The sequence below is a fragment of the Artibeus jamaicensis genome, unplaced genomic scaffold (assembly GCF_021234435.1).
Source record: "Artibeus jamaicensis isolate MK-2021 breed Jamaican fruit bat unplaced genomic scaffold, CSHL_Jam_final scaffold_1019, whole genome shotgun sequence".
Classification (NCBI taxonomy): Eukaryota; Metazoa; Chordata; class Mammalia; order Chiroptera; family Phyllostomidae; genus Artibeus; species Artibeus jamaicensis.
Window position 1 is genome coordinate 30,009,899 of NW_026522025.1, and position 21,677 is coordinate 30,031,575.

The 21,677-nt window shown below is 37.5% G+C and overlaps 1 protein-coding gene across 1 annotated transcript; it reads left to right on the forward strand.

Moving 5' to 3' along the window:
• Positions 1–3,937: 3,937 nt before the first annotated feature.
• Positions 3,938–21,034, forward strand: RPF1 (ribosome production factor 1 homolog). The gene is made up of 9 exons (XM_053655443.1): positions 3,938–4,170; positions 5,545–5,601; positions 7,045–7,125; positions 17,286–17,381; positions 17,954–18,107; positions 19,268–19,350; positions 19,735–19,916; positions 20,103–20,229; positions 20,813–21,034. The coding sequence occupies exons 1-9, from the start codon at positions 3,955–3,957 to the stop codon at positions 20,852–20,854; spliced, it is 1,038 nt and encodes a 345-aa protein (XP_053511418.1). The 5' UTR covers positions 3,938–3,954; the 3' UTR covers positions 20,855–21,034.
• The last annotated feature ends 643 nt before the right edge of the window (positions 21,035–21,677 follow it).

Here is a 21,677-nt window from a genome sequence, read left to right on the forward strand (position 1 = left end):
CTTTTAAAAGTAGTAGCACTGTATAAGCTTAATTGTGTATATATAGCTGATTGGCTAGGAAGTGATAAGGTCAGATTAATATGAAGAAAGCTTAAGTTTTGTTTCAGGTCAGAGTCAGCATTTATGGAAATCAGGGCAGTTTAAGTTTCTGTTACATGACTATGAGGCTTGGTCTAAGTGTATTTTCAAACTGTGGTCTTCATTTTGTATTTTCCTAAACAGTTCTTACCTGTTCTAAATGTACAGCATAATTCAAGTTCAGGAAGCATTAATTTGCTCTGTTTGTCAAGTATTTATCACACTGTAAATAAAAAAAACTTCTAACCCCAAAACTGGTATCCCTTATTCTTGTGCAGTGGATTAATATTTTGGACCTTAGGAATGATTTCTCTGATGTAAAGCGCTTAAGTCATACTATAAAACAATAAATCAAATTTTCTGAACAGAATCTTGGTCATATACTTGTTTGGTTCATTGAACTCATCTGGTATCCCAGAGTTGTATTACAGGGACTCTGAAATGTTAAAACTAAAACAAGTAAGAAAAAAATATTTATTAAATATTAAAAATAAGTGTTTTATTTTAAAATGATATATACTCTACTGTGAATGGGCCCTGAAAATAATGGACAATGAATGCTTAGTGAGAAACAGTAGATGGATGAAATAGATCTCAAGTTCAGGAGCACTCTACATTAACCACTATTCAATACTTACTCTAGAATTGTGTTTCACCTTCTAAACTGTAAGCTTCTTGAGAGCAAACATGATGTCTTCATTTTCTCCACAATGTTTAGCATAGTTTCTTATACCTAGAATTAATAAAAATAGCTAGTTAGCATTTACTGAGTATGTGTGTTTATTCAACATATGTAATCTCAACAACCTATGTGTCTGTATAAGTAGCCTGTTTACAGATGAAGAAATTGAAGCTCAAAGATAATGTGATCTAATTGAGATTTTATAGCATCTAAGGGACTGAGTCAAGATCTGAACACAGATATGAACATAGAGCCCACTCTTTGCTGTATTCATTCACCATAGTAATTTATTGATAGCATTAAATACACATTCGCTTAATTGATCAATGCTTTTGTGAGTTCAGAATAAGGATTTTATTCTAGTCATAGAAGTCCTTTCAGGCTTCAAAACTATGACTAAACTACAAAAAAATCATTCACACCTGCCTGAAATCTAGCTGAATGGAAGTTTTACAACTAGGGATTTAAAGAAGCCATATCAAAGCTGGTAGGAGGGTCAGAGACGTGGAATGGGCTGGTCTCATACCCACAAGTGGTGGATAAAAATTGGGAGAGATATCTTGCCTATCCTGAGAAGTGAGGGGTCCTGGCCCCACTCCAGACCCTTCGCCAGGGTTCTAGTGCCAGGAAGAGAAGTCCCCATAACTTCTGGCTATAAAAACCAACAGGGATTTTGGATCAGTAAGACAAAGGGCTTCTGGAGTCCCAGATGTTCCTCTTAAAGGGCCCAACCACTGATTTACTTGGACTTGTTCCCTTTGAGCTCCAGTACTGGAGCAGAAGCTTGAAAAGCACCAAGACATATGGGGAGCACCTGAATTGTCCAGCATCAGGGTGAGAACTGGAGGAGGGGACAACTTTCTGCCAGGCAAAAGTGCTGGCAGAGGCCATTGTTCCTTTTCAGAGCCCATCTCCCAGAAAGGTGGGCACCATATCTGAGTCTCCATCAAATTGGCTCACACAGTTCACCCTGCCTGGTGATTCCCTGAGAGCCCAGCCCACCCAACTGTTTCTAGGGGTTTATCCATATGAATGGCCTGTCTTGACTCGTGCTGCAGACTTTCCTAAAATCTCAAACAAGCAGCATCTGGCTCAGCATGACCCCAGGTCCAGTAGTAGCAGCAGCTCTTTGGAATCTAAACATAATGGGTTGTTTTTAATCACAATTTTGGGTTTATGGCTTCAAAGCAGGCTTTGATAGGGCTTTATTCTGAAAGACATAGTATTGATGTTTTTCATATCCTGTCTAAAAGAACTTGAGCCCTGGCTGGTGTGGCTCAGTGGATTGAATGCCAGCCTGCAAACCAAAGGGTTGCTTCCTAGTTTGATCCCTAATCAGGGCACATGCCTCAGTTGCAGGCCAGGTCCCTGATGGGATGTGGGTGAGAGGCAACCACACCTTGATGTTTCTCCCCCTCTCTTTCTCCCTCCCGTCCCCTCTCTCTAAAAATAAATAAATAAAATCTTCAAAAAAAAAAAAAAAGAACATGGACAAGTGAGAAATGCAGTATGGACATCAAAATGTTACATTATCAAAACGTTGTTGATACTGAAACATGTAATTTGAAATTCAGGCAATTTATGAAAAATTAACTACTAACAGGCAACCAGAAAAGTCTTTATTTCTGTTTGAAGGGAATTTTCATAGCATTGAAATGAGAAATTTAAAAAAACAATGAGGAATAAAAAAAAATTAACCACTGGGAATCACTTGCTTCACTTGGCTTCCATGGCATGCTACTCCCTTGATTTTCCCTTCTCGTTCTTCTGTAGTAGATCCTCCTTTTCTCTCCAGCTCTTCCTGTGGGGCTTTCCCAGGGCCATTCCTTCATACTCTTTTCTTTTTCAGTTCTCTAGCTACACTCACTATAATGGTTTGAAATACTCTCTATATGCTGATGACTCCCAATTTTTTATCTCTAGCCTATGTCTCTCCTACAGAATCATGCATCCCAATTGACTACTTGAAAACAACATTCATGACTAGTGTCTCAACCTGAACATTTGGAGAACTGAAATCTTAATCTTCCCCTTCAAATTTGCTCTACCTGAAGTCTCTCCCATCTCAACTGACTTAACTCCATCCTCCCAGTTGCTCAGTTCAAAAGTCTTGGAGTGGTCCTTGACTCTTCTCTTTCTCTCATGTCCTTCATTCTAATCATCAAGTACTTTTGAAAAAAATCTGATCACTTTTTCCCACCTCCATTAGAACCACACTGGTTCAAGACACCATCATTTCTCCCCTCCTTTCACTTTCTCTCCCCTGAAGTCTATTCTCAAAAGAAGAGTCTGAGTGATGCCTTTAAAATACAAGTCAGGTCATGTTATTTTTTTTTTTTTTCAAATCCTCCAAGAGATATGCATCTCACATAAAACAAAAACCAAAGTTCTCACACAACCCCTCACAATTTGTCATTCCTAACACCTTCCTCCCCTTACTCCTCTTTCTCATTTGACTCCCGACCTCCACGGTGTTTCCCAAACATGCCAGGCTTGCTACTGACTATGCACCTTGGAGCTGTCAGTTTCCTTTGCCTGGAGAGCTTTTGTCAGATTAGCACTTCCACCCCCATCATTTCCTTCAAATCTCTGGTCAATGTAACTTTTTCAACAAAGCCCATATGATTTCCTGTTTATTTTTTTATGTATTCATTTTAGAGAGGAGGGGGAGAGAAAGATACAAATTTGTTGTCCCACACATCTATGCACTCATTAACTCTTGCATGTGCCTTGACCAGGGATAGAACAGCAACTCTAATGCATCTGGAGGAGGCTCCAACCAGGTTAGCCAGGACATGTATGATTTCCTTTTTAAAAGCTGCAACATGCTCTTCTACCCTGTCATCTTCTTTTACCCTGTTCTATTTTTTTTTCATACGTGTATTATTTTTATAGCTCATCACACTATTTGTGAGTTCATTTTAAGTTCATTTCCCGTAGAATGTAAACTCTCTACGGCAAAGATTTTGTTCCAATGTTTGGAGGGCTGGGCACACAGAAAACGCTCATATAGCTGGGCAACCCTCTTAACAATCCTCAGACCTAAATTACACAAACTTCTTAAGAAGCTAAAGCTCACGCAGCACTCTACTGTTGTCGTTAAGAGAACTTCCCTCCCCCGGAAATCAAAGCTTAAGGAGGCCCAGTGGAGGAAACTATTTCCGTTTCCGTACAGACGCCAAGGAACAAACACTATGGAGGAGACCGGCGGCAGCCGAAAGAAAGCCCTGAAACGCAAAAGCGCTACCGAAGAACCTCAAGAGGCGGCAGTCGTTAAGGATGAAGCGACAGAAAGCGGGGTCCAACCCCCCAAAGTGTCTGCCTTTCCTCCAGGCTTCAGCATTTCCGAGATCAAAAACAAACAGCGGCGACACTTAATGTTCACGCGGTGGAAACAGCAGCAGCGAAAGGTACCCGAGGGGCGGAGGCGGCAGGACGCATGCGCGGTGTCTTTTGCGCGCGGGTGGTGGGGACGTAGGTGGGGTTGTTGAATTTGCTGGGTCCCCTTGCCTGGGGTCCCGAGTTGTGGTGACTAATCCGAAGGGTTTGGATTGTTGGGCATGTTTTGTCCTGTTCCCGTCGTCCTGCTTTTTGTTTGAGCGTCCGTGATTCCTTTTCTTACCAGCTTTTTGCTAGGGGGACTCTGAGAATGAAGCAATTTTCGCTACTGCTCCCGGGTAGTGAAAATTACTTCCTCTTGATCTAGGAGGCAATCCCTCTTCTTGGTCCCATCCTCCTCCGGTTGGTTAATTCACAGAATCTAATGCAGGCAATACATAAATTAAAAGTGATAATTCTCTGATGCAACGCTTACCGAAATTAGTGCTGAATGTTTCTAGTAATTGTATTTACTCTTTATAGCGTTGTCCTTATACTCTTCTGGAAAGTAATCAAATAGGGGGAGATAAATAAAGCCCAAGCTGACAGTGCTCATTTGTGGTTAAATTGCAGTTAAAAGCAGAATTTGCTTATTCTTGCACATTATAAAAGTTCATACACATAATATTCTTTTTATGTGCCTGCCTCCTCGTACTAGACTGTTTGAAGCCCTTGACTGAGTCTTACTTGGCCTGATTGCCAAGTAAGGAGTACGTTGAAGGAGCATCTAACCCATTCTGGTGTTTGAGTATGGGGGAAGGGTGCCCTAGAAGACTTCTTGCAGCCTAATAGATTGAGAGTTAATAACGCCAATGGGGAAAAACTTTTTCTGTTGTGTGTTAAGCATTTTCTTCAGAAATATCCAGAAGATACACATTCACAGTACAGTCTTAACTCACCTTTCAAGTTCTTAACTTTTAAAAGCACATTTTGATTACGAAATACACGGAGAGCTAGTGATGCTTTTTTAGAAGCAACGTGAAAATGAATCTCCCATTCCCATTTATTTTTAGTACTTCCCCAGAGAAACAACCAGCATAGACATGACTTTCTTTAGGAGTGCAGGAAAAAACAGCAAAGTTTTTTTTAGATATGCTTTGTGCATTTTCACTTAATTTGAAATTTTACAGTAAAAAAGTTAGTGAAGCTTTATATATTCAAAATTGGCCAATTTAGATATTTTTTTTTTGAAGAGGAAGCAGGCTTTTTGTTACAGAAATCTTATTGATGGGCCGGCTCATTTATTGTACGATAACTTACAAAAATCTATGTCAGCATTTTAATTTTAATACATTATGAAGATTACTCAGTGTAAGCATTTGTAGCATTAGTAGTTTGTAGTTTCTGTATGTGTTTATGATTTAACTAATGCCTTCTCAATATTGTTCTTTTTTCAAACCCTTTAGGAAAAGTTGGCAGCTAAGAAAAAACTTAAAAAACAGAGAGAGGCTCTTGGTGATAAGGTAAATAAACTTTTTAGCTCAATGATATTTATGTTGCATGGCATAATTTGTGAAGTATTTCAGATGTGTGATAATAATATAACAAATCCCTTTCTACTCTTTACCCAGCTTAAGATATAATGCATTAGCCCTGGCTGGTGTGGCCTAGTGGATTGAATGCTGGCCTGTGAACCAAAGAGTTGCCCATTCGATTTCCAGTCAGGGCACATGCCTTGGTTGCCGGCCAGGTCCCTGGTTGGGAAAGGGGGGAGGGGGAGATCATGAGAGGGAACCACACCTTTATTTTTCTCTCCTCTCTTTCTCTCTCCTTCCCCTCTCTAAAAATAAATAAATACAATTTTAAAAAAACAAAACATACAACTCTTCCCCCCTCCCATTTCTTATGATGAGGTACCAAGTAAAGATAAGTGTTTGAAGAAGGGGAAATTATAGACAGTATAGAAATAAAACACTGCTTTTTCATGCATTCTCTTAGCAGTATTATGTTAAATGACATGAAATTGCCAATATTAGACTATTTTGACCTGCAAAATTCTATCAAGCAGTGTTAGTCTCTTTTTAGCTCTCAATAATCAGTTACAGCAACTTAATATGCTGGTCACCATTTGAAAATACCACCATTCTGGGGTTTTTTTGTATTGAAGGATGACTTCCTGGAACTACTTTTTTCAAAAAATTATTTAAAATTTTGTATTTGTTTTGTAGAGTAATAAAAAATAAAATCCTAAATACCATCAATTCATATTCATATCTCTGCTAGTGTACATACATTTTAACTGTTTCAGTTAGTGTATACTCATGATTCTGTTGCCTTCTCCTTACCATTTCATTTACCCAATTTTTGGTCTAAGCTGAGTATACACGATCTCTGATTGCAACAATATTCCATTATGTTCAAGTGCTATAGTCATTATCCTGCTGTTGGACATTTGCCCTATTTGCTGTTCATTTCTATAAACAATAGTGATCCTACATCTTTCTTTATGTAAATTGCTCCCCTCTTTAAATCCCCCAAACTAGAATTACTAGTTCCGCAGATGGAAACAGATTTGTAGCTTTTGTTATATGTTTCTGAACAGCTTTTTGGAAGTCTTGGGACAAAGCTACATGTATATGTACTTTGTAATTTTTTCCATTTTGTTTGATATCTCTATTCTTAATAGACAGTTATTTTGCTGTCGCTTTTTCCTCTGTGACTTTTGTCTGGTTTTAAGTCATTTGATCCAGTGTTGGCAGTTCTTTTAGTATGTGTGTGTTTCTGGTAGAGAGTTAATGAGCTTTTTTTACTCAGAGTTGTTAGGATTGATTTAGCAGTGTGTTGAAATGAGGAACAGATTGCGTTTTTGGATTGTTTGCAAATTTCTGTTATTCTTCCCACTGTAATGCAAAATTATTTATGTAAAATGTTTCTTACTACAACTTAATCTTTTTTCTTTTATTTAGGCTCCACCCAAACCTATACCCAAGACCATTGACAACCAGCGAGTGTATGATGAAACCACAGTAGACCCTGCTGATGAGGAGGTAATGAAAAATGATCTGTTCGTATGTTGTTTAAAGTACTTGCTGGTGGATTTCTATAATGGATTGATACAGCTCTACTGTTGGCATATTACCTTATTTGCTGTAGATTTTATAATAATTAAATTTCCCAATAATGCTATAGAAAAAGGCAGTGATTTGTTTTCCAGAAATGTATTCTATTTTATACCTACATAAACTTCCTGTCATTAATACTCCTTTCTTTTTAAAGATTTTATTTATTTATCTTTAGAGGGAAAGGGAAGGAGAAAGGGAGAGAAATATCACTGTGTGGTTGCCTCTCATGTGTCCCCTGCTGGGAACTGGCCTGCAACCCAGGCATGTGCCCTGACTGGGAATCGAACTGTGATCCCTTGTTTTTGCAGGTCCACACTCAATCCACTGAGCTACACAGCCAGGGCTAATACTCCTTTTTTATACATCATTTGAAAAGTATTTCTCATACTGTAGAATTTTGTAGTACCTGTTATACATTTTGATACTTAGGAATAATATTTGATGTTATTTTTTGTGTCCTCATAAAACTCTTCATTTCAACGTAATCTTCTACTTTTTACATTTTAACTTTAAATAGTTTGCAACAGTACAGTCAGAGAATCAAGGTTTTTAAAACATTGAATATATATATTTTAAATCTTTATAAGGGAAACTTGGTTTTGTTATGTCGTTTGCCTTCGAACCGTGCATTTAATGAAAGTATTTTCACGTATCTCCCGATACAATCATTCATTCAGTCAGTCTTCCACCAACATTTATTGATTGCCTACTCTGTGTTGGAATTTGTTTTTGGTATTAGAGATCCATCAGTACATAAAACACTGTCACACATATACCCACAAAATTACTGTCCACCCAGAGCTTGCATTGCAGGAGGACACACAAACAATGAATATACTCAAATAAATTGTCATGTGTTAGCAGATGATAGGTTACTAGAGTTAATAAGTAGGTAAAGGAGATTCAGGACTACCTGGAGTAGAATTTGCAATTATATATATATATATATATATATATATATATATATATATATATATAGGAATTTGTAAGAATGTATACATTTTATTTATTTTGACATGATTTCAGACAGTTGAAAAATAGAAGTTCATGTATATATCCTTCACCCAGATTCCCTAAATATTAAATTGTACCACACTTGGCTTTCATTTATGTTCTTTCTGAAATGCTTGAGAGTAATGGCAGACATGAAGCCTCTTTACTTTCTGTATACTTTTAGTATGTTTTTACCTGTAAACAAATGTATTTTTAAAATAAGCACAGTGAATAGTTGCCAAAATCAGGCAATTAACATTGATACACAATATTATGTAATTTCTACAGCTTATTCAGATGTTACCAGTTGTCCCAATGACACCATTTTTAGCAAAAAAAAATCCCCAAGATTATGCATTTCATTCCATTATAATGACTCTTTAACCTCCATAAATTGGGAACAGTTCCTCAGACATTTCTTTGCTTTTATGACATTAATATTTTTGAACAGTACAAACCAGGTATTCTTGTAGAATTTCACTGAAAATGAGTCAGGTTTGTTCATGATTATATTCAGTTTATTTACTTTTGACAGGAATACTATAGATATGATGTTATGTCCTTTTCAGTACCTCTTATCAAAATTGGTACTATTGATTTTCCCATTACTGGTTGACTTTCATTACTTCATTAAAATGCCTGCCAGGTTTCTTCTGTTATAGCTACAGTTTTTCCCTCTGTAATTAATTAATAAGTATTTGGGAGGGGGGCTTGAGGTTTATGTAAATAAATGTTACTCTTCAAACTTTCAAGACTTCTGTAATTACAAATAATTTTTTTCAGTCTGATAGTTGAGAAATTATCTCACCATAGTTTTAATGTGCTACTCTCTTGTAATGAATGAGTTTGAACTTCTTTCTTTTTGATCAGTTATTGTTCATGTTTCTTGTTCATTTTTCTGTTGGTTTGGGTTGCAATTTCATATACAGTGAACAGGATAGGCTTCATGGAGGTGGCCTTGAGCAAAGACTTGAAGAACGGGGAACAGTACTCCAGAGTGGGGAAACAGCCCGTGGAAAAGCTCTAAAGTAGGAGCATGCTTAGCATGTTTTTGAGGAAAAGCAGAGAAGCTAACTAACATGCTGAAATTAAGTGAGCAATGGGGGAAAAACTGTAGAAGACAGGACAGGAAAGTAAGGGGAAATGTGGAGCCGGATTAGTGACTTTGTTGGCTATTGTGAGGAATTTGGTTTTTACAGCTAGTGAAATGAGGATCCATTGGGTGGTTTTGAACAGAGGAATTATGTGATCAGACTTAATTTTTAAAAGTGACTGGTTACTGATGATATAATGTGGTAAACAAACTAGTTAGCTACTAAAGTAATCTAGCAAAGACATGATGACAAGATGACTTGGAGCATGGTGGTTAATTGAATATTGAGAATTGCTCTGAATCTGAGGTGGTTTTTTTGTTCTAGGTATATTTTGAAATTTAGAGGCACTAGAATTTCTTGAAAGATTGGTTATGCAGTGTGGAAGAGTATTCAATGGTATGGAGGTTTTAGCCAGAGCAGTTAGAAAATGAAGAGGTTTGGGCTGGAGATAAATTGGGGATCATAGGCGAATCATTTTGATTCGAGTTTGCATTTCCCTGATTTCTAATGTTACTGAGCAACCTTTTGGGCATGTACTGTGATTTTGGTAAAGATATGCCAGCTTATGTGTTTTGCCCAAATTTTCTGTCCTACAGTGTATATCACTGATTTATAGAACTTCTGTTTATAATTTGAATACTGATTCTATGTGTTACAAGTATTTTCCAATTTGTGTATTCTCTTTTTACTTCTTTATGATGTCTTTTGATAAACAAAAGACCTTAATATAGTTGGATTTAACTTTAAAAAATATTTATGCTTTTTTGTCATAATTAAGAAATCTTTCCCTATCCTAGGATCATATGTTCTCATATTTCTTCCTAGAAGAATTGAAGAGTTGCCTTTCACATTTATGTATGTAGTCATCAGGAATTAATTTCTCTTTCTGGTGTGAAAGTAAGCTAATTTCTTTCCTTCTTGTCCTGCCCTCTCCCTAACACAGATAACCAGTTTCCCAGCCCCATTGTGGGAGTATCTGCAACCTTTCCCTACAGTGACTTGTAATGCTGTGTCATATATCAACTGTCCATATATGCTTGGCTTTTCTCCTGGGCTTTCAGTTTGTTTGGCAAATTTGTCACTGTATCAGTTCTTTTTTTTAAAACACAAAATAAAAAAGTTTATTATAAAGCTATTTTTAATATGATAATGTGATATCTACATAGGGATTTATTATGAGACCATTTTTTTATTCTGCTTGTTCATTTATTTTGTCTTTTAGATTCGCTTGTTGATAGGCAAGTATTTATTGCCATTTTGTTCATATTTTTTATCTTTTAGTTTCATTTTCTTCTTAAAGAAGAGTCTTTAACATTTCACATAATACTGGTTTGGTAGTGATGAACGCCTTTAGCTTTTTCTTGTTTGGGAAGTTCTTTATCTGTCCTTCAATTCTAAATAATATGTTTGCTGGGTAGAGTAATCTTGATCCTTGCTCTTCATCACTTTGAGTACTTCCTGTCTCTTCTGTCCTGTAAAATTTCTGCTGAGAAATCAGCTGACAGTTTTAGGGGAGCTTTTTTTTAGGTAACTGCTTTTGTCTTGCTGCTTTTAAGATTCTTTGTCTTTAACCATTTGCATTTTAATTATGATGTGTCTTGGTGTAGGCCTCTTTGGGCTCATTTTGTTTGGGACTCTCTAAGCTTTCTTGATGTGTTTGTCTATTTTCTTAAACAGGTGAGGGAAGTTTTCTGTCATTGTCTTTTCACAGTGGTTTTCAGTGTCTTACTCTCTCTTCTTCTGGCGCCTCGATGATATGAATGTTGGTATGCTTGAAGTTGTCCCAGAGGCTCCTTACACCAGGGTCTCCAAACCCTGGGCTATACAGAGCAGAAGGTGAGCAGAAGGTGAGCAGAGGGTGAGTGAATGAAGCTTCACTCACATTACTGCTTGAGCTCTGCCTCTTGTCTTCCACAAAATGGGTCCCTGGTGCCAAAAAGGTTGGGGACCTTTTCCCTTTTTTGATTGGATGTTTTTTGCTTCCTTGTATTCCAAATTGCTGGTTTGATTCTCGGCTTCATCTTCTCTACTGTTGAGTCTTTGTAAATATTCTTCATTTCAGTTTGTGTATCCTTCATTTCTCACTGAGCTTTTGTGTGTGTTTTGTTGTCATCATCGTTGTCGTAAGTTCTCACTAAGTTCAATGAGCATCCTTATATCCAGTGTTTGTAACTCTGCATCTAATAGATTGATTGTCTCCCTTTTGTTTAGTTGTTTTTCTGGAGTTTTGTTCTGTTCTTTCATTTGGGACATGTTTCTCTGTCTCATTTTGGCAGCTTCCCTATGTTTGTTTCTATGTATTAGCTACATCTCCCAGGCTTGGTGGAGTGGCCTTTTGTAGTAGGTGTTCTATAGGGTCCAATGGCACAGCCTTCCCAGTCACCCAAGCTGGGCACTCCAAGCTCCCCTTACCCCCTTTCCCCCAGTGGGCAGTGTACACCCTCCTCTTGTAGTTGAGTCTTGGTTGCTGTTGGCACTTCAGTGGGAGGGGTTTACCACCCCAGGCCTATAGGCTGTGAGGACTGGCTGCAACCACTGACCACTGTGGAGGATTAGCTGTGTAGGGGCTTTGATGCTCTGAGTCCAGCCCTTAAGTGTGTCACTTGTGCAGGTATTTGGGATATGATATTTAGATGTAGTCTAAAGCTCTCCATCAAGTGTGCTGGCTCTGGGGCCACCTGGGAGGTGTAGGCCAAGGTCAGCCAATGCCTGTGTTCTGACCCAGGGCCACCCAGCATGAGCTACAAAGTGATCAGCAGATGGCACCTACTTGTGCTGGGCTTGGAGGTGCCCAGGTGAGGCGACGCTGCAAATAAGGCCAGTTGTTGCTAGTGCTGGACCTCAGATCACTTAGCCAGAGGTATGGGACAGGCTGAGACCCGAGGCTGCTTGTTTGAGGGATTTTAGGAAAATCTGAAGCATGAGCCAAGACAGGTCATTTGTATGGATTAGCCACTGGAAACAGCTTGGGTGGGCCCACAGGTTGGGTGGGGCATGGTATTAACCTAATACTGTTCCCTAATACTATTAGGGAATCACTAGGGTGGGCCAACAGTGTGAGCCAGGGTAATGGAGACTCAGATGTGGTGACCGTCTGCTGGTTCTGTGTGGTGGGAAGGATCTCAGAAAAGGAACAATGGCTTCTGCCAGGACGTCTTTCTGGCAGAAAGCTGCCCCTCCAGCTCTCGCCCTGATGCCACACAATTCAGTTCCTCCCATGTGTCCCTGATTCCTTTCAAGCTGCTACCCCAGTGCCAGAGCTCAGAGGAAATGAGTCAAAATAAGGACCCATATATGGGTCCTGTAAGAGGAATGTCAGGGATTCCGGAAGTCCTTCATTTCACTCAGCCACAATCCCTGCTGGTTTTTACAGCTGGAAGTTATGGAGACTTCTCTCCTTGGCACCGGAACCCTGGTCTGGGGAGTGCGATGTGGGGCTGGGACCCATCTCTCCTCAGGGGACCAGCACAGCTGAGCTATCCCTCCCAATTTTCATTTGCCACACATGGGTGCGGGACCAGTCCAACCTGCATCTCCATCCCACTGCCAGTCTCAGTGTGGCAGCTTCTTTAAACACATTCAGCTAGATTTAAGATGGTTCTAAACGATGGTTTTCTTTAGTTTCATCGTAATTTTGATGTGGTCGTGGGAGGATTCAAGTACCACTTTTACCTGTATCACCATCTTGACCAGAGGTGCAACTGTATCAGTTCTTTACTTTCTCAGTTGTTTTTAATTTCATGATAAGACTCCCCTTCCCACCCTTATCCTAAAATCCCAGTCTGTACATAGTAATGTTCTCTTTCTGGACTCTTGATCCTCCATTCAAAAAAAAATTTTTTTTTTTTCAATCTTCACCAAAGGATGTATTTACTGATTTTGGACAGAGAGGAAGAGAAAGAGAGAGACATTGATGTGAGAAACTCGGATCAGTTGCCTTTCTTATACACCCTGACAAAGGATTGAGCTCGCAACTTAAATATGTGCCCTGACCAGGAATTGAAATTGAACCCACAACCTTTTGGTGTACAGGACAATGCTCCAGCCAGCTGGGCCACCCAGCCAGGGCTTTCCATATAAGATTTTAAGTTGCCCTAGAGCAGATCATTGTCGGGGGGGGGGGGGGGGGGACCAGGCACTGTAAATACTGCTTTATTAGGACTTCTTTAAATAGTGAAAATGTATTTCAGTGAATTTCCTAATTTCCTTGGTGTACCTTTACACATAAATATTGTTAGAGCGATTCCTGGTTATTTTATGTTTTTTCTTATTACTATATGACACATCTCTGAAAAATGATTTTATTTGCTGAATTATTAAAACACATTTGATTTTTAATAGTGACCTTAACCAATAGTTTCCCAAATTAATATCTAATAGTTTTTTTTACATATTGTTTTCATTTCATGTTTAGATAAATCATTTCTACAAATAAGTTTTTTACTTTCAATCCATTAACTTTTTTTCCCCTCATTTTTCTGAGTGGAACCTTCAGCATAATGTCAAATAAGTGGAAAAACATTAGTGGCATCCTGATTTAAAAGAGAAACTTCTAATGTGTCATCATTAATAAGTATTTGTGTTACTGGTATATTCTGATTGTGAGTTAAGGAAATTCCGGGGTGGTTGTTTCTGTTTTTGTTGTTTTTTCTTGTTTTATGAAGAAGGCATGTAGAATGTTATCAGATACTTTTTCTGAAAATAGTGAGATTATGTATTTTTTCTGCCAACATTTTGCTTAGAAATGTACATTTATGTTAGTGAGACTGCAGTACTGTAGGAGATCATTCTGCATGGTGTGGGCCCAGGTCCCACTCGGAGATGCACAGAACCCACACCCACGGATGGCTTCTTCCATGGGGAATCAGGCCTGTAATATGCCTAGGCTGCTTTGAGTCTTGCTTTTGCCTCACCAGGATTTGTGGCAAACGTTTACTGCAAAATAACTTCTTAAAATTCATGCTAAACCTTCCAAGGATGAGTGTAACTGGTTCAACCACTTTTGCCTCTTCATTTGCAAATATCCCTCTTCTGTGATGTGATTAGCAGCATTGGCTCCTTTGTTTTCTGTAAAAGGTAACCACCTAAAGCAACCTGTGCATAGTAAATAAGGATGATAATGTAAGATAATGTAATGTGCTGAGAAACCCAATAAAGGCCAGTCACAGGAAGGGCCAAGGCTTTTGCTCTTTTTGAGAGAAAAGCCATGCTTGACCTTTTCCTCCCCGGGACTCAGTAGTCCATGTGAATGTCTCTCCCCCATCCACAATGTCGCAGACCTCATGAGTCAGGGTGCACATCACAGTGCTGTCTCCTTTTCATTCCTATCATTATTCATTTGACTTTTCACCAAAACTGTATCTATTTTGTTATTGTTACTCTTTTCAAACTACTTTTACCTTTCTCTCGATTGAATCTTTATCTTCCATTTTTTTCCTTCTACGCCTTGATTTTTAAAATGTATTTGATGGATTTTTATTTGCCTTTTCTAATATTTCAACCAACTTGTGTCTTTGAATTTAAAGTGTCACAGACACTGGTTGGATATTGCTTTTCCAGTTTGACAGTTAATATTTGTTAATTATTGATGTAGATTTGCCACTTTGTTTTTCACATCTTATGTATCTTATCTTTATTTTTCATCTCTTCATCCTGCTTCCTTTTTTATTAAACAAATTTTTTTAGTATGCTCTATTCATTCTTATTGATCTTTTAAACTTTTTTTTAGTTGGTGCTTTAGGAAGTACAGCATGCACTTTTAATTTATTACACTATTTAAATAAATACTGGTACAATTCTGGTAAAATATAGCAAATTTGGATCAGTATAGCTTCATTTTCTTAATTTTGTTTGTGCCATTATTGTCATATATACTACTTTTGTTTATGTTGTAAACTCAGTGTTGTGATTACCGATTTAAACAATTTTTAAAGAAATTAAGAGTATATAAACACACATATGTGCACACACTCTCCTGTGTTTACCTTCATGTGTATTATTTCATCTTTCCTTCCTAAAGATTCTCATTTCACGTTTCCATCTAGTGTCATTTTCTTTCATCCTGTAGTATTTTCTTGTCTTTTTCTTTTTTTTATTGTCTTTTATGTTACCATTTATCCCCCTTATATTCCCTTCCTCCCAGCAATCACCACACTGTTGTCAATATCCCTGAATCCTTTTTCCTTTTTGCTCAATCCCTCTACCACAAACCCTACTCTTCAGGATTGTCATCCTGCTCTCTTTGAATCTGTCTGTATTTTGCTTATTAATTCAGTTTGTTCATTAGATTCCACTTAGGAGTGAAACTGTGTGGTATTTGTCTTTCTCTGACTGGCTTATTTCAGTTAGCATAATGCTCTCTAGGTCCATTCATGCTGTTGAAAAGAGTAAAATTTCTTCTTTTTTATAGCCAAGTAGTATTCCATTGTGTAAATGTCCCAAGTCTAGAGCTAATTACTTCCATTTTCATCTGAAAATGTGCTCATTTTACCTTCATTTTTTAAAGACAGTTGTTTAGAATATAGAATTCTTAATTGACTTTTTTCCGTTATTACTTTGAACATATGCCATTGTATTTTGACCTTTATTATTTCTGATAAGAAATCAGCCATTAACCATCATTCCCCTGTACATGATTAATTTTTCTCTTCAAAATTTTCCCTGATTTGAAAAGCCACGTTTTTCATGAGATTTGGAGAATTTTCATCCATTATTGCTTTGATTAATTTTTTTCCTGCCCATTTCACTCCTCTTTCTGGGATTCTTTCCAGCATTTTTGGAATGGTTAACATTGCCCTCCAAGTTTCTCCTGCTTTGCACCTTTTTCTGTGATTGATTTCTCTGTTCTTCAGATTGGATATTTATCAATCTGTTTTCTACTTTATTGACTTTTCTGTCATCTCAGATCTGCTATTAAATCCATATTTTCCATTCATTACTTGAATATATATCTATTATAGCTGCTTGAAATGTTTGCCAAATTCAGCATTGTGCCCTCAGTCAACTTTTATTGACTGCTTTTTTCCTTGATTGTGGTCAGACTTTCCTGTTTCTTTTTATCTAATTTTTTTGCTTTAAAACTGGATATCATATTGTAATAACTGAATTGTTTCATTTCCTAAGGGTTATGGGTTTTTTGTTATTGTTTAGTAATTTGCCTAGAACTAATAGGTGGTGTATGTCGGACAATTGCACTGTCTGTACCCAGTTTTGTTATTTTTAAACTGACTCTGTAGGGATTTCCCATTTGTGTGGTTTAATGATCAATGATTTGGACCGCAGTGTAGACACCTTGATCCACTATGATATACATAGCTTGTGCCAGCTAAGCTGTGTCTGGGTTGAGAGATGTTTCAAAGTTGCAGCCACTTCTCACGTCTCCCTTGCCTGTCACGTGTGCTGAGTTTCTTCCATGTGTAGTATCTTCCATGTACAGTTAAGCCGTCAGCCAGGGACCTGTGAAGACCTTGTCAGTCTTTTCTATGGCTCTTTCACTTCTGAAGCTCTCCTTTAAATTTATGGTTTATTTAAATTTCCATAGCTATCCTGAAGTAGATCTATAAGCTTGGATTAGCAAAGCTAGGGTTTTCACACACACACATCCTCCTGCCCTGAATTGGGCCCCCCACATCTGGAGTCAAGAATTCTGGTTCTTGCCTACCATCAGACCTAAAGTTGATGAAAAGTTCTTGTTTTTACTGACAATATTGTTGGAGGGAAGAATAGCTCTAGGAAGATTCCTGATACTCTTGGCTATGGCTGAAGCCATTTTTCAAGGATAAACACATTTCAGTTTGTGGCCCGAAACTTTTTGACATTTTTTTCTAGAGGAAATCACTTAACTTCTTCATGTTGCTATTAATGTAAGTCCCTTCTAGGCCTACTTTAAATCCCCCGTCAGCTAGGTAGTCACTGTTACTGAATCCTTCTAGAACTACTTTTAAATTTTTGACCCAGGAGAGTATTTGATGTAAAATTATCTTGTTTTTCTGTTCTTAGGTTGCTTATGATGAAGCTACAGATGAATTTGCTTCTTACTTCAACAGACAGACTTCTCCCAAGATTCTCATTACAACATCAGATAGACCTCATGGGGTAATAAATACATTAATTTGTGTAGTCCTTGAATTCCTAATGTTCTTTTATTACTTAGACTATTTAAAGGAACGCTGTTCAGAAGAGATAATTATTGATTGCCTTGGATGATGCCTGTGAATAAGCTAAATAAAATGTAACTGGTGGTGGAATGTAGGTTTACCAAGCATGATTCTTAAGGATAAGGTTTCTCAACCTCAGCACCATTAACATTTGGGCTGTATCATTTTTCATTTTGGGGGTTGTCCTGCTCATTACAGGATGGTTAGCAGCATCTCTGGCCTTGATCTGCTGAATATCACCAGTACCAGCCATCCCCCATCCCCAGTCATAATCGGCAGAAACGGTGATGTTTTCAGACATTGCCAAAGGTCTCCTGGTGGAACAGAGTCACCACCGATGAGAGTCACTCACTGCTTTAGGATAATCAACCTTTGGTAAAGAATGAAACACTGTTCAGATTTCATTCTTTTCCTGGCCTTGCTCTCTATTAACATTTTATAATACTCATTGTATTTTTGCTGATAAGTATTGTTTTTACTTTTGAAGATTTTTGTAATTTTGTTTTACAGAGAACAGTACGACTCTGTGAACAGCTCTCCACAGTTATACCAAACTCACATGTTTATTACAGAAGAGGACTGGCTCTGAAAAAAATTATTCCACAGTGCATCTCCAGAGATTTCACAGATCTGATTGTTATTAATGAAGATCGTAAAACCCCAAGTATCCTTTGTTCTTTAAGGGAGGACTCCTGTTTTGCATGGTTTGTGTTGAGATTAGCAGTAATGGCAACTTTTTGTACACTGCAGGTACTTAGGCATTAGTAAATTTGGATTTTGTAGTTTGCTTCTGATACAAACCATATTTAGTAGGGATGTTTTCAAAAGGATTCAAACCTTGATTTAGGAAATGACTGTTACCTCTCTTAACCCTCTTAAGACTTGATTAAATTTTTAAATGTGGAGATGACACAGAAATACTTCTGGCTGTGTGTCATGACGTTGAACTTGTGGTGAATCTTGAAAAGAAATATTCAAACAGTTACTGATAATCTGCTATGTGGTAGGCACTGGTATGTCAGAAATAGCTTTCAAGAGCTGGGAAGAATGGCATTTACATGACTATAACTTAAAATAAGTGACAAGTGCTATAGTAACAGTGAAAACTGAGATTCAGAGCTTAATTTTGACTGTGTAAAAAGAGGTGGCATTTGAAGTGGGACTTAATGCATGAATAAACTGTTGCAGGTATTTAAGATAGCATGAATTAAAAAACAGACATGGTAAGATTAATGTGTATGGTGTATAAGAGATTGTACCACTGCCCACTGGTTGGGAAACACCAGGGGAGACAGGGCAGAAAGGCGGTTCAGCGCCACACTAATAACTTTGATATCAGCTCCTTCGGAAGGAGCTGATATGGAGAAGGGAGCTTAGGAGTCTCTGGTTTTGTGGGATGACAGTCAAAGCTGACAGCATATCCTAACCTTACGAACATAAAATGTCTGTACAAACATAAAAGTGCATTTTTAGGATTATAAGGTGTCCACATGGAGGTGAACTTAATTACTCTAGAATCCCTTCCTGTCTCATCCCCGTTACGTGGACTTTAGTTGAATGCTCAAATACCCTGTTGAAAGTGATGATCTGTTTTTCATATTGTGAAAAGAGAAAAGGTAGGACAATAGGTTAATCCATTTTTCTGAAAGATTTATGTTGACTTGTGTGTCTTGAGTTTGAGGTTTCTAAGTCTGTTCACCCAGAGGAACACATGCCTGTTCACCTAGCTACAGATTTTAGGAGCCTTTGGGCATAGAGGACCAATTATTTAAACAATTCAAGATTTATATTGGAGTTTAGTTATGTTCTTAGCTTTCTGAACAGATGGATTAATTCTGAGTCACTTGCCAAATGGACCAACTGCTCATTTTAAGATGAGCAGTGTTCGTCTGCGTAAAGAAATTAAGGTAAGTTTTAGGCATTGCTTGATTGGCATTGGTCTCATAATGTTTGCTTAAGTAGATGCTGTAACTAAAGAGCAGGCTGATTTTAATAATGGCATTTGCTCTCCTGATTAAAATGATAGTTTTATCTACTAACAGTTTCCTTGGGAGACTGATTACAGCAGACAGGCAAATAGCCTTGGATACTATGAAACATGTTCCTCTTCTAGAACACATTAGTGCATTAACAGCATATGAAATACTTTTAGACGTATCTTAATTCATGGGTTGGGTAAGCCATCTGTGGTCTGTTGTAAGATAAATTTTCATGTTTGTCATTTAAATTATAAAATTAAAATTGCGATGATATAGCTTTGCTAATTCATTGATTTTTCACCATTTTTCTAGAGAAGAGGCAAGGACCCCACAGAACACATACCTGAAATAATTTTGAATAATTTTACAACACGGCTGGGTCATTCTGTTGGACGGATGTTTGCATCTCTCTTTCCCCATAATCCTCAGTTTACTGGAAGGCAGGTTGCCACATTCCACAATCAACGGGATTATATCTTCTTCAGATTTCATAGGTGAGGGAGGTACCTTAACTCCTTGGACTTTGACTTTAATGATGAAATACATTTTCAACATAAACCAGTTTTCTAATGTGTTGTGACAGTTACTATAAATGAGAAATAGTCTTTTGAACCCGGTCATAATGTTAAAGAAGTTAGGTTTATGCAAACTAATTTCAACTTTTTTCTTTACCTTTGAAGATACATATTCAAGAGTGAAAAGAAAGTGGGAATTCAGGAACTAGGACCACGTTTTACCTTAAAATTAAGATCTCTTCAGAAAGGAACCTTTGATTCTAAATATGGAGAATATGAATGGGTCCATAAGGTACGTGCTTGCTCTTGAAAAGCCATTTAGAGTATTTTAATTATGGAATGAGAAGGAAACCATGCCTTTTTAAGCTTTGGGTTTTATACCTTAAGTTACTCTTCTGAATATCTTCCCTCACTGATGTGGTATTTGGCTCTGGTGATTAATCCTCATTCAAATAAAGTATCCTAAAGATCAGTAGTTCTCAAAGTAGGACCAGGAATATTACCGAGAAACTTGTTAAAGTAAATTGTTAGGCCACTGATGTACTGAATTGACCCAGCAATCTATAAGCCTGTATTACCCTGATTCTGGTACGTACTTGAGAACTGTAGACATTTTGTAGACATTTTGACATCATAATAAATCATAAATGAAAACTCTATTATTTTAAAACATTCTTTTCTATCTAGTAACCAGTAGTTCACTGATACGTGATTTTTACTTTAAAATTGTATCTAATGTACACATACATCTATTCGAGAAGTAACTTCCAACACCTTTTATATGAGACCTAAAGACTGATACTTCAGAGACCCAGTTTTTTAAGCACTGTTACCCATGGATTGTTTACTAACTTTTTTTACCCCCTAACTTTCAGCCCCGGGAAATGGATACAAGTAGAAGAAAATTCCACTTATAAAGTTAACTGAAGAAATAGTATTGGATTTTGCAGAGCAGGCCTATCTTGAGACTGTGACAGAAGATGCTTCAAAAGGGCATTTACTGATAACACCTTTCCTGTCTGAACAAATTACCTTGTGCCATTACCTACCACTTACTGTATCTGTAAGAAATACAAATAAATGTGATTTTGGTAAGAGATTAGGAAGTTGCAATTTAGGTTTCTTACACTTGGGGTAGCTGAATAATGAAGTTGGAATCAAAAATCAATGTAATATTCCCCTATGCACCTTCATGGAACATGCGGCTCAGATAAAAACGTTGCTTGGTAGATTACTAGGTAACCAACACACTGGTTTTATATCAGACTAATCTTTGATCTGGCATATAGTTTTTAATGCAGTTTTCTGAATGATTAACAGGCCAGGTGTCTGCAGTGTTTTAACATTCCCTTAAGCCTGTCAGAAAGGTAAACATTTTAAAGCAAAACAGTTTCCCAAGGACTCCAAGCAAAGTTGCAAATTATTAAAGCCAATCTTTGGTTGTTTTTCTTACTACATTGTACCTCATTCATTAAATTGTGGTACTCCAGGTGATAAGTTCTGTTTTTATGTATAGTGGTAATACCCTTACAAGGAGTTTATTAATTTATTATTAAAACACAGTTAACCCTGTAAATAACTTATGAATAGAAACTGTAGTATTAGTAACTTCCCCTAACCCTTAAAAGAAGTATGAAACTTACCTTCTATAGCAGTCTTGTAAACGTATGGCATAGAGTTATGTGAGAGGAGTTGGAAAAAACAGTAACAACCCATAATGACAATAGGAAAATTGCCATT

Excerpts from the sequence above, each read along its gene's own strand:
- RPF1 (XM_053655443.1), top strand. The coding sequence starts at position 3,955 with ATGGAGGAGACCGGCGGCAGCCGAAAGAAAGCCCTGAAACGCAAAAGC. Across the intron at positions 17,382-17,953 it reads CATCAGATAGACCTCATGGG|AGAACAGTACGACTCTGTGA; the intron begins GTAATAAATACA and ends TTTGTTTTACAG. Across the intron at positions 18,108-19,267 it reads TGAAGATCGTAAAACCCCAA|ATGGATTAATTCTGAGTCAC; the intron begins GTATCCTTTGTT and ends CTTTCTGAACAG.